The sequence below is a fragment of the Nothoprocta perdicaria genome, unplaced genomic scaffold, assembly GCF_003342845.1.
Source record: "Nothoprocta perdicaria isolate Ctin4 unplaced genomic scaffold, notPer1 scaffold_115, whole genome shotgun sequence".
Lineage (NCBI taxonomy): Eukaryota > Metazoa > Chordata > Aves > Tinamiformes > Tinamidae > Nothoprocta > Nothoprocta perdicaria.
Window position 1 is genome coordinate 2,220,836 of NW_020454261.1, and position 12,591 is coordinate 2,233,426.

The 12,591-nt window shown below is 35.2% G+C and overlaps 1 protein-coding gene across 3 annotated transcripts in view; it reads left to right on the forward strand.

Moving 5' to 3' along the window:
• Nucleotides 1–12,591, forward strand: part of EFR3A (EFR3 homolog A) — a 62,081-nt gene that overhangs the window by 15,062 nt on the left and 34,428 nt on the right. For all 3 annotated transcript variants that reach the window (XM_026053430.1, XM_026053428.1, XM_026053429.1), the window contains 4 exons: nt 3,089–3,165; nt 3,744–3,871; nt 4,679–4,829; nt 12,075–12,196. In XM_026053430.1, the coding sequence (XP_025909215.1) occupies nt 3,089–3,165; nt 3,744–3,871; nt 4,679–4,829; nt 12,075–12,196 (478 nt within the window). The remainder of the gene's footprint in view (nt 1–3,088; nt 3,166–3,743; nt 3,872–4,678; nt 4,830–12,074; nt 12,197–12,591) is intronic.

Genomic DNA, 12,591 nt, shown 5'->3' on the forward strand with positions numbered 1-12,591 from the left:
TATCTATTCTTTGGAGAATCTGTCACTTTTTTAATTGTCTTCTGCTTTAATACCTTTACTCAAAAGAGCTTTCAGAGTTGAAAGCTTTAATAGTTGAAGTTTTAGTTTGTAAAACTTGAATGTGCTTTTTTAATGATACTTATTTTTTTAAATTAAAATTAATTCGATTTAGATTCATGTCTTAGTGATAGACAATGCTTTGCATTTTGTTTTAGTAGCTGTAGAACATGACAGTGTAAAAATGAATGAAAAACCTGGGATAAAGAGAAGAAAAACCTTTCACATCTTCTGTAACTTCCTATTGGTTTTTGCAGGGAGCTCAAAACTCATTGTATGGAATAAATGTGAAGAGCAGCATTTGAATGCGATTGAGTTTCTGTTACCTGAAACCATCTAGCAGGGCTGTCAGCGTTTGCTACTCTGTAACCTGATATTTCATCCTTCTCAAATGAGTGTCTGTATCCAGGCGTTCCATTTTATGTTCAATTTACATAATTCCCTGTCTTCTAAACCACCATTTTAAGACTTTAAATTTTAGTTCTTTTTCTCTCCTGTCACTTAAAAGGGGAGAAACTAACTCTAAATGTGCTTTTAAATGCCTGCATTGCATGTAATCTATTTTTTTGGTGTGTGTGTGTTTTTATTATATTTCAGGTAGCTTCAGCAAAATATTGTACTAACGTTACTATAAGAATATTTTGTTATCAGTAATAGCAGTAAAATGTACTGCTTCGTCCAGACTGATACTAGTGGTAAGAAAGGTAGAAGAGCCAGGTAGAAAAACACAAATTCAAAGAATGTTGAACCAGCTGCAGAACTTGTGACTYGGAAAAATGTCTTGCTTTGATACATTTTAATGCCTTTTTCCTCACACTGAGTGATATGCTAGACACTAAGAGTAGTGCTTACTTTYGCTTCATTCTTTACCTTATCTTGAATTATACAAAATACTAACATATTAAAATATATTCATTCAACTATGAATTACCTGTAAAGTGAGTATATTTTTAACATATTTTGTTTCAGTCTTACCTGTATTTTTCAGTGGAATGTGAAATAGCCTTGATTTTAATCACTTAGTGGCTATAGCTTTTTATGTAAATGTGAGTTTTACAGTGGTGAGACTTCAGTGAGCAGTAGGAGGTGTCAAGAGAGACAAACTTGTATGAAGAGTTTCACAGTAGTGGCAAAGTKCTATTTCACACAAAAACTCTCAGTAGAAAGTTTATTGCTTTGGAGTTTATTTGTTATTATCTTTGCTCTCCTGAAGTTTGTGACCATCTTACTGATTATACTTGAAACTTTCTAATTCCTGAATTGAATTAAAATAGCACCAAACAGAAACTGAAGTCAAAGTCTTGTTTCAAAAACATATTTCAGGACAGTTTCTAGTTAGATAAATTGTAAGAGTGGAGTTGTTGCACTGCGAGTGGAAAGAAAAGTGTCATAGTGACAAATGGGTGGAATGGATGGGGCAGTATCTGCTCAGCTAGTCTTGTGCRTGTTATGTAAAGAAATACAAATCTTGGTCTCTTTGTCTCATGTCTCTTACCAGCCTGGAAAAYTTGCAGATACATTGTAAACATCAAGGTTATCCAGATGATAACTTCTATTCTTTTKCCTATTTTGAATTGGTGCAATTATCCTTTTGTTATTTTTGCAAAGCATTTTAGACTTTTTAAGTGCATAAATGGATGTYTTTCATAAGATAACTGTGAGATATTTAGTTACTCTGAGGTAGCTGAGATTTGAAAGATGTGACAGCCCCCGATCCTTGTGCAGCTTTGGTAAAGAGCCTTCAAATCTCCCTGTTTTGATGTCAGTCTGAAACTTGACCAATGAGTTAGTCTGATAATGTTTCCATACCTGAAGCAATTTAAAACTGGGTTTGTTAAACCATTTARATAGCTTTGGAATGAGCCTGCATCACTAAAGGAACTGGACATATAACTAGAAACTTGTGGGTTTTTTGTTTTTATGTTACATTTTGTATTCAGATGGTATTTCTATTTGTACAGATCAGAATTATTGCAAAAACAAAGTAKTACTGAATCCTAGAGTAAAAATATATATGTACTTTGTAAATAAGTTGTATGTATTGTTCTGATTTTTTTTTTACCTGATTGAGTATCACTAGCAGAGTAGAAATGAGGTCAGCAAAATACTTTTTTTTTTTAACTTCAAGTAACCACCTTTATTTGATCACCAATAAACTGGGGAATAATTAAGGGAAGGATTGTTTCCTGTGTTTTAGATTATACTACTTTATATGATTTATACTACTTTCTATAGTTCTTATTTTATACTCCTTTATGTAGTTCCTGTCATAATGCAGTTTTTATTGACAACCCTTTTTTCTTTTATTTTTTTTTGATTTTTTGGTGTTGTGAAATGCTCATTTACAATGGAGATAAGACAACAAATAAAGGTATTAAACTTCACTGAGAGTATGTGTATTTTCATAGTAATATGTAATCCATGCAGAATAGACAGCAGTCGGTGGAAAATGGAAACTAAAATTCTTTAAAATCATCTGTCATTTTTGAGAGGTAACTTGCCAGATTTCTAGTTATACTGACAATTAACATAAAATGTTTTATTTGGTTAACAATCAACTGTGTGATACTAATATTAGTTAAGGATATTAAACATTGCCAGAATATTTATGAAGGCACCTTTGGGGTCACAGGAAGAAAGGCAGAGTGTTTTTCACCTTAGTTTACGCTTTAATCACAGAATCACAGAGTTTAATCACAAAATTAGTCTATTTTAGACTAGTCCCCATAATCCTGTGTTAGAATCTTGGCTAGAGCAAAATTCACACGTTATGAACACTAAGACCATTCCTCACCTCACCTTATGGTTTGTTACTCATTTTTCCTAAAGCCAAGACATTTAAGGCTGTATTCTAGTAGTAGTTTTGCATATCTGACTTCTCAGTCACTTTTTTTGAGCTTAATTTTGCTTAAGTGCTGATGGTAAAAGGCTRCTGTATTCATTTTTCTTGCTCGTTAACTAGCCATTTAAAATGATTTTTTTTTTTTTTTTAAGCTTTGTTCTAAAACTTGTTGGGTAAATCTTTCCTCAGGAGTGTGCTGTTGCTGTGCYGCTTTGCGACCTCGCTACAAGCGTCTGGTAGACAACATATTTCCTGAGGATCCAAAAGTAAGTGACGACTTAAGTTTTAAGTGATTGATGCTCAAAAATGTTTTAATGAATACCTAATGCTCAGGGTTTTTTTTTCTATTTTACCAATTCTTACAATTTTTTTTAATAAAACATCTTTTTCTAAGAGATAGCCTTCAGTTACCTTGGCCTTACCTGAGAAAAAAAATAAAATAAAATAAATTAAAATCTTGTTTGCGTGTAGGATAAATTTGTTCAAATTGTTCATTAAATATATGACATCTTGTGGGCTGGGGAATGAAATTAAACTGTACCAGTAGCGTAAATGTCTCAGAACTGATGATGCATTTCACCAAATGCTTTGGCTGAAAGGGGGAGAAAGATAATTAGTTCATTTCTTTCAGAAATACTTCACTTGATTTTTTTTTTCTTTAAGCTGAACTATCAGCAGTTTTTTTCAAAAGTTCTGTTTCTTTCAGTTGCTTATTCTAGTCTGCAGGAATCCGTTCTTTGAACTTACAGTAGACAAAAGGAAAGATGCTTCAAAAGTTTTGTAATCTTTTAATTACTTTGTACCTTTGTAATTTGATTTCTGTGGTTTTGTGTCTCTGTTTTAGGATGGTCTTGTTAAAGCTGATATGGAGAAATTGACTTTCTATGCAGTTTCTGCACCAGAAAAACTAGATCGAATTGGTGCTTACCTGGCAGAGAGGCTGAGCAGAGATGTTGTCAGACATCGCTACGGGTAAAGAAATTGACTTCTGCATAAAAGATGGAAAAAAAGTAGCTACATTTCATGATCACTGTGCTGGTCTGACTTAAGGGTTGATAGACCCAGACCATCGAATGTCATTCAGAGAATGAGGAGGAGGGAATAATTTTCTTTTCAGCCCCATTGGACTGTATTATATTTAAACATGAAGTTAAACTCTGCTGTGTTCTGAGTCTATTTGAGTGAGAACTTTGAAAGATTGTTAAGTAGAAAAGTATTGAGCACAAAAAGTTAAACAGTAAGAGTTGGAAAAGAAAGAAAGTATCTGTAATAGGGCATCATTTTTGACATTAAGGATGTCCCTTTTCTAGAATTTTGCAGAACGATTGCAGGACGATTAAATATTTCAGATAACTCATTTTTTTTAACTTCTCTTTCACATACTTTACAGAAGTGGATATCTTGCTGATTTGGGATTTTAATGAGCATAAGAACTATGGACTAGAAAAATGGTGTTTGTAATTAAAATATAGCTTGATTTAATTTTTATTTTATGCTTTCTTTTTGCTCAATGTTAATTTTGACATGCCTTCTGAAAGCATTCATCCAAAACAAATAGGAGAAAATGAGAGAATTTCTATTGAAAATATATATGTGTGTGTGTGTATATGTATATATATTAATGTAGGAAATGGCAGTACTATTTTTAGATTCTTACAAGGATCTTTCTTCCCTCTATTCATTTCTAAATTCTGTAGTTCTGTAGTAATAAGGACCTAAACTGATTAAATTGAGATAAATCAAGCATGTGTGCTAATGTGAGTCTCTCCACAATTTTAGGTATGTTTTAATTGCCATGGAAGCCCTGGACCAACTTTTAATGGCTTGCCATTCTCAAAGCATAAAGCCATTTGTAGAAAGTTTCCTTCACATGGTGGCCAAGCTTCTGGAATCAGGAGAACCAAAGCTGCAAGTTCTAGGAACCAATTCTGTGAGTAAACTGAGATGCTGAATCTAATCAGAATAAGTCTCTGCKTATTTTCTAAGGCAGAAAAAAATGACAGTTGACAGAGTATCTGTCAGTTTACATGAATTGAGAAGGTTCTGTGTGTAGCAATATTGTCAGCCATATTGCAGTTGGTGTTTGGACCTAAATGCAAAACAGATACAAGCATGCAGGAAAAGCTTTTTTTTCCATCTCTTGACTGGGCTCATCTCCTGAAGACATGACTTATTATGCAAGGAGCAAAGCTGTTCTTTGAATTCATATTTTGAATCTTTAATACAGTATTCCTGGRGTCATTGCATAGGTAGGGTGATATTTTCTTTTACTACTCTGAGAAATAATGTAGGATAGAGGAAATAAGAGATATCTCTGCAGTGATGATACTCCTGAGCAAGGTTCCTGTTGTCTGGAAGGTAACTAGGAGGCAAAAAACACTGAGCATTCTGGCCTCCACATCTCATTAGCCTAAGTATTTTGCTGTTCAGATCMAGGCTTTTGAAAGGCATAACTGAGAAGGTGTCCAGATGAAGATCCGAGGATGGCTCCCCAAGCAAGAAGAGTGATGGATGGTATCAATATTATGGTTCTGTCATATATTCAATATAGCCATTGTATCTCCCAGCCTGTACAATGTGCCCCTAAGAAGTTTCATGATTGTAAGGTGGATTATTTTCACTTTAATTGCATATATGAAGATTATGATGATTGCATAGATGAGAGAGTAATGCTGATATTTCTTGTGCTTTGCCTGTGCTAGTGTATGGGCCCCCTGTGGATTCTCGAAGGCTTCCTTTGAGCATGAGTCCCATTGAATGGAGTTAAATGAAATTGCAGTTCAGGGAAGCAGGAAGGTGCAGAGCCTTGCTGCTCTGTAGCAGGATTTCTAAATGCAGTGCAACATAGAGCCCTTCCAGTAGTGAACGGGAGAAGTGTCTCACAGAATCACAGAATATTCAAGGTTGGAAGGGACTTCTAGAGATCATCTAGCCCAACCTTCCTGCTCAAGCAGGCACACCTACAGCATGTGGCACAGGGTGGCATCCAGGCGGGTTTTGAAGACCTCCAGAGTAGGAGACTCCACAAGCTCCCTGGGCAGCCTGTTCCAGGGCTCTGTCACCCTCACAGKAAAGAAGTTCCTCCTCACATGGAGAGGGAACTTCCTGTGCTCCAGCTTATGGCCATTACCCCTCATCCTATCGCTGGCCACCTGTGAAAACAGCCTGTCCCCTTCCTCCCTGCATTCTCCCTTCCTGAACTTATACACATTAATCAGATCCCCTCTGAGCCTTCTCTTCTCCAGAGAAAAMAGGCCCAGCTCACTCAGCCTCTCYTYGTACGAGAGATGTTCCATTCCCTTAATCATCTTAGTTGCTCTTCTCTGGACCCTCTCGAGAAGCTCCACATCCCTCTTATACTGTCTCCTTAGTCTTCGAACTGTCTCCTTAGTCTTCGAACAAATAGAGCAAATTAACTCAGGATAATTATTTATTTGAGCCAGATTACCCAGATTCTTACTGTTTTGATTGTAAAATAATGCCTGGTTGAGACCTTAAAGGGGAATAGCTTTGAAACTTATTTCCTGGGCTGGCAAATACAAAAAGCATCACTTTCCTGTTTCATGTGCTCAATAGTGAACATTTAATGCTAGCCACTTTGATGTACAAGACATGTCTCAACTGAAGAAATACATTACTGAGCAGATATCCTTGTTATGGTCATCTGTTTGATCTCCCTGTCAGTTTCTAAGGAAGCCTTTTATGAACAGAGCAAGTAATCAGACTTCCTAAATTGAATAATTTGGTTGTCTCTTGTAAAACTCAGCAACCAAAAACAATTATGTTCTCATAAATAAGATGTCAAATTCTGTAAGAGCAGGAAACCAAATTGTATATATGGCTCCAATGGCATTTCAAYGGCTAATTTTAGCCTAATTATACAATTTTCCCGAGATGTCTTCTATAGTCAATAGACAGAGCAGACAGTCTTTTTGGGTGTACTCTAGAGGAGCAAACTATCTTGGCACTGACAGATTGCCTTTTCTGAGGGTAATGACCTGCCTTGCTGCTTGAGAATATTTGACACCAGGCAGGATGATTTGCCATCACTTCTGAGATCATCTTTTTTTTATTTTTTTTTATTTATTTTTTCTCTTTCCCTCATGCAGAGAAAGAAAAAAGTGAGTTCTGATTGTAAACAGTTACCACATAACTCTTTTATATGTGCTTGAGTTATCTTGTTGTACCACGTTAGAAAGGAAAGTGGTATTGTCTGGAAGTGCTATAATAAAAGTTATATAGGAAATAAGTATCTTTAAGCTGGGGAAGGCAGCCTTTGGAAAAGTTTGTGTGCAAAGGCTCATTTTTGAGTCGGTTCAAATTTAGGTGAATTCTAATCATGAGCAATGATTGTGGCTATGACTGTATCTTTCTAAGTGTCTTGATTATTTTTCCATCCAAAGCTGACACTTTCACAGGTTTTACTGGAGAAMAAAGGCAAATGTGGCTCCAGCAAAATTTGACTGTCTTAGCTGCATTGTTTGAGTTTCCTTCTCYCTACCCACCTTAAAAATTCCCTAGCAAACAGGTTTTACTCTGGGGACTCTTGTGACTCATCGTAAGTCAGAGTTTCAAATAAAACAAGTCTTAGTACTAAGTAACTTCTGATAGCTTTAAGTCTCAAAGATCTGAAAGCTTTTGCTGTCATGAAAAGCTGAGATTTGGAAGCCAGAGAAAAATCTTTGAAGATAGAACTTCTATGTAGTGTTCTATAGCTAATAAAGATCCAAGAGATTAGTATAGCTGTTTGATTTTTTTTTTAATTTAAATTTTTTTAAGTTAACTTGCTTTTATAAAGCAAACGTGAAGAGTTCTGTTTTAGAAAGCCTTATAAATTACCGTCTTGAAGTTCAAGCGTGAAAGTATGTAAATGAAAAACAGAAATAATATTTTCTCATAAGCTTAAATTGTATTTATAAATTGATRTAATTACATGTCAATTTATATCTCTTTGTTATTGCAATAATTTTTTTATGTATAATGTAAATCTAGTTATASCGTCAGAGACTTGAGTATGGGTGGAATTCAGTAGTAGATACCTTGAATTTTTATTTTTACTTTATTTTTTTTGTAATAGACCGGTTTCCAATCCRATAGTCTGTCTTCTGTTTTGAAAGATATTTTTGCCATCACTGAAGTAACATATGCTAGTTCAGAAACTGAAGGAATATGGTGAGAAGAACTGAGGCTTTTTTGACTTAAGGTATAAATTGAAGGCTGATTGGCAAGAAGTCTTAGTTTTTGGAAACTAATTGCAAACTTAAATTTACTGTTCTCTAACCACTACTGMAGAACTTCAGTAACAAAATATCTAATTTGGTAAAATATGTGCAACTCGACTGTTATCTTGTAATGTGTAGATCATTAATAGTTACTGGTAGGGCAGAATTAATGAATTAGGTTTGTTCTCCCTGTTCAGAGGGAAAGAGCTCTTGTGAACTTGTGTTTGAGATTTTATTTCCAGCACAAGCCTTTACCAGATATATATTAATCTGTCAAGCTCTTACGGAGGATGCAGAAAATTTCTTTAGAGAACAGCTGGTGAATATAATGAGTTTGTGCAGTTAACTTTCAGGTGATAGTTTTCTGTTTGGAGAAATCTCATTTGAATACAAAACATTTTAGGGCAATCTGGAATATTGACTTGGTGGATTCTTCTGTGTATTTTGATAGTAAAACATTGTTTTCTATCTGAAATAAACATATTTCCAATATATATTTCCAATATAATGCTATTAAAATAGTTACARCAGATGTTCTCCCCAGTTACCACAGATCTTCTCACCAGTTGGTAGGAATCCTCATTTGGAAGGATAATTTCTTATTAGCACCCAGGGAACAATGATGCCATTAGTGCTTGTGTTTGGAGTCCTGTGCAGAAGGTGACTGTTTATTAGTCATAATTGTATTTATTTTTTAAAGCAAGGTAAATGATATGCCGAAGAAAACCTCACCAGTTGATGGCACATTGGTTTTATTCCTCATCCTTCTTTCATTCCATGCACTGATGTGAAATTATGTGCTCATAACAATTGTGTAGGCATGTACAGTATTTTGTGCRTGGACTCAGCATTCCTGCTCTAGCTCTTTTATAGGATTTAAGGTACAGATAGAATTATGCAAAGCATCCTTTCTTTTCTTCTGCAAGCTAATAAACTATTTTCAGAATTTTATTCTATGTCTGTCAGAATTTGAGTTTGCAGAACACTTCAGATGCTCCTCTAGTGTGATTCCCCAGGTGAACATTACTTTCTTCCCTTCTGTCCTATTCATACGGCTTTGTGCAGCTTCATACCCACATGAATGTGGCCCTATTAACCAACTTAGTTGTACTGACTGTCAAGCGACTGCACATACATCAGTCAGGAAAATATGCGTCCAAGTGGCTTGAAGTAAAATATAATGTAAAACAAGCTGCCCCATTCTAACATGTTTCCTAGCATTTTGAATTTTTAACTGTTACAGTTAAATATTCTTGTGACTGAGAACCGTGTGTGTTTTAATTTTGATGAGTTTTGTATTTCATATGTGWAGTTAATGTGTGAGTCTGATGTTTGAAACTTCTCCTTTTTTCAATGTTTGAAAACATTGAGTGGTTGTCTTTTTTCTAAGTACTTATTTGGGTAAAGCATTTGTGTACATCCGTGTTTCTTGCTAATGCCATSCCATATAGTTTATAAGAGGCTTGTGTTCATAGGGTATCATGTCTTCCTATCTGATAAAATTTCCTAGTAATGAAATACAGTAGCTTTGTATCTAAAAGAAAAAAGAAAGAAAAAAACCAAACCTCTAGTCTCCTTAGCATGAAATATAAGGAGAGAATTACAAGCTGTCAAACAGAGAGCTAAAACTCAAATATCAAAAACTATAGGTGAGATTGTGTAAACTTTCTATAGATTAATACATCAACTCATTACCTGATAAGGCATAACTGAAGGCATCAAAAGTCCTATTCCTTAACCTGTTTTCTCTACTTATTAAATATTGGCTACCTAAACAGCATAAGACTATATAAATAAGATTTTTTGCCATAGGAATTTAATTTGAGAAATTATCATCTACCTGTAGGACTTGAATAATCTCTTCTTTCTGGGAAATAGGAGCCAGTTTTCTTGTCTTGATCCAGAACAGACATCCACTGAACAGTTAATACATTCCTGCTGTAACTAATGATTGCTGTTACATAGTTTGACACTGATGGAATTCTACTAGTTTAAAAATTCATGAAAATATGATTAAAAAGTGCAAATCCTTTTTTTGTATTGTCCATGTAGGCAGATATAGCAGATGYATGTTCTGGTATAACTTCCAAATGTTACCGGTGAGTGGTTGCAGGCATTTTGTTCTCTGAGACTTTTGCTTCCTTTCCATTAAATGCTTTCACAGAAACTTGCTGGATGAATCCAGTCTAGCTCTTGGAGAAAATTAAGACCATATTGTTCTCCTCTTTCCTGAATTTCATGGTGTATTACATTTAATGGACTAATTAGGTTCCTGTCTTCAGAATATCTTTAGAAAGTCTCTTATCKTTTTCGTAATTAAGTTTCATGAAGCAAACTAGTGAGACACAAGACATTCCAAGTGAATGCTTGGGTCTACCTGGAGCTGGTTTTTATAATTCTGAGAAAACGCTGTGTTTTGCTATTGATGGACTGTCTTCCAAACTGCACCAATAAACTCCACAGAATTGTGTTTGTGTGTATGTCTGTGCGCCACTCTTTTTTTTATTATCTGAAGGATGTGTAAAATGGTCTCATCAGTAATATACTATTTTGCACCTTTTTTTTTGTTAATAATGGCTGAGAATATGATTTTGGAAACAACTGATTTCAGCTGYACCTGTAGCTTTCAGTAGGTGAACTCCTCAGTGAGTTTGCAAGGGAAAAGTGTTCTAGATGAAACAGAAAATAGGGTGATAAGGAGTAGGACAAGTTTTGTTTGTTTTTCAGCTTGAACTGAAGCAGTGTTTGTTGCAGTGTAAGCACACTGCTCATTTTTATATTGCGTTCAACAAGGAAAATCTTTTGTTCTTTTTCCTCTTTATAGCTGTCTGCTATACTAACGTAAGACTAACTTTGTTTTGCTCTAGACCAGATAATTCAGTATCTCAGTCCTTTTTAACAGAAGTTTATCTAGAGCTTTGTTCATCCCTTGGATAATTGACAGGCACTATACAAGTTAACCGGCATCTTCAGCTGCGAGGCTAAAGTTGGACACAGTACTTCATTTGAGGCTTTATTAGTGCCAATTAGACAGCARAGATTTTGTAAATGTTGTTAAATATTAGTATATCATTTGCTTTGTCAGTATAACAGGACTGGCTCTTGTGGAGAGTGTAGTTTCATAACACTCTATTTCCGCATTCAACCATGTCTACCCAGCGTTTGTGTAGTTGCCTTATAATGGTATTTTGCACTTRCCACTTCTAAACTGCATCCGCATGTTTTCAGATCCTCTTTCCCATTTGTCAAAATCCTGACATCAAGTGAGCTTGGGCAAATCTCTTGAGCCCACTCTTAGCATCAAAGTCCCTAGTAAAACTCAAATACTGCTGCATTGCAGACAGGYCTCTTCAGAGATTTGCTCAGTGCATCATTGCGGCTGAGAATTTACACATACTTATATGCATATATATTTTAACCCTCAGACTCTCTGCATGTCTTATGGGGGTGCTCTCTAGACAGTGTTTTGCTAGCTTCCCTTTGAGAATTCTACATAAAATTTTGTCAACAGCATCACTAAAGTCAAAATATGACAGATACTACTTCTTTTGGATTCACAAAATCTGTTTCTTTGATAGAAATAAATTAAGATGGTTTGATGTGATTTGTTCTTGACAAATCCATGTTGACTGTTACTTATGCCTGTATTTTTTAGATGTTTTCAAATTGTGATTGTTTTTGGAGGCAGGGAGAGGAGGAGTAGGGGAGAAGGATGCCTTTCTGTGAATTGAAATAAAATTGATTGGTCTACAATTCCCTGACTCCTTATTTATCAGTTTTGCAAATCTAGGCAGAATTGACAGAAAAACGTGAAGTTCATTTCACTTAGATATTGTTGATTTTTCTTTATTTAATGAAACGCTTAATGAAACTTCCAAGGTGAAGCTGAGGATTCGTTATTTTCTTTCACGAAATTGGTTCCAAAAGCTTTTCTGACATGTTTGCTTTTTCAGTTTGTCAAATTCGCCAATATCGAGGARGACACCCCTTCCTACCACAGACGCTATGACTTCTTTGTGTCTCGATTCAGTGCCATGTGTCATTCTTGTGATCCAGATCCAGAAATACAAACTGAGTAAGTGTCASTCCATATGTACGTTTGCAGAGAAACAGCTGAAGTGTTAATACAGTCTGTAATACAGGTTTTAGTGTGACATTTATTAGAACAGTCCATTCCCCATGAAGAAAATAACAGCAAATATTGAAAACCTGAGGTGGGTAGATCTCCTGGAGTATTTAAGTGGAATTTCACCTACGTAATGCTGATTTACAAAGATTCCCTTCAGGAAGGCACTGCTTAATGCCGGAAATGTATGCGAGTTGCATAAATCATTTAAGAAATTAATGGCCTACTTATGTGAATAGCAAATTGTACTTTAAGTCGGTTATTTGAAGATTACTTATTAAAATTGCATTTCCCTAGATGTCTGCTGTATGATATTGTATAAAACAAATGCTTGCATTTCCCTA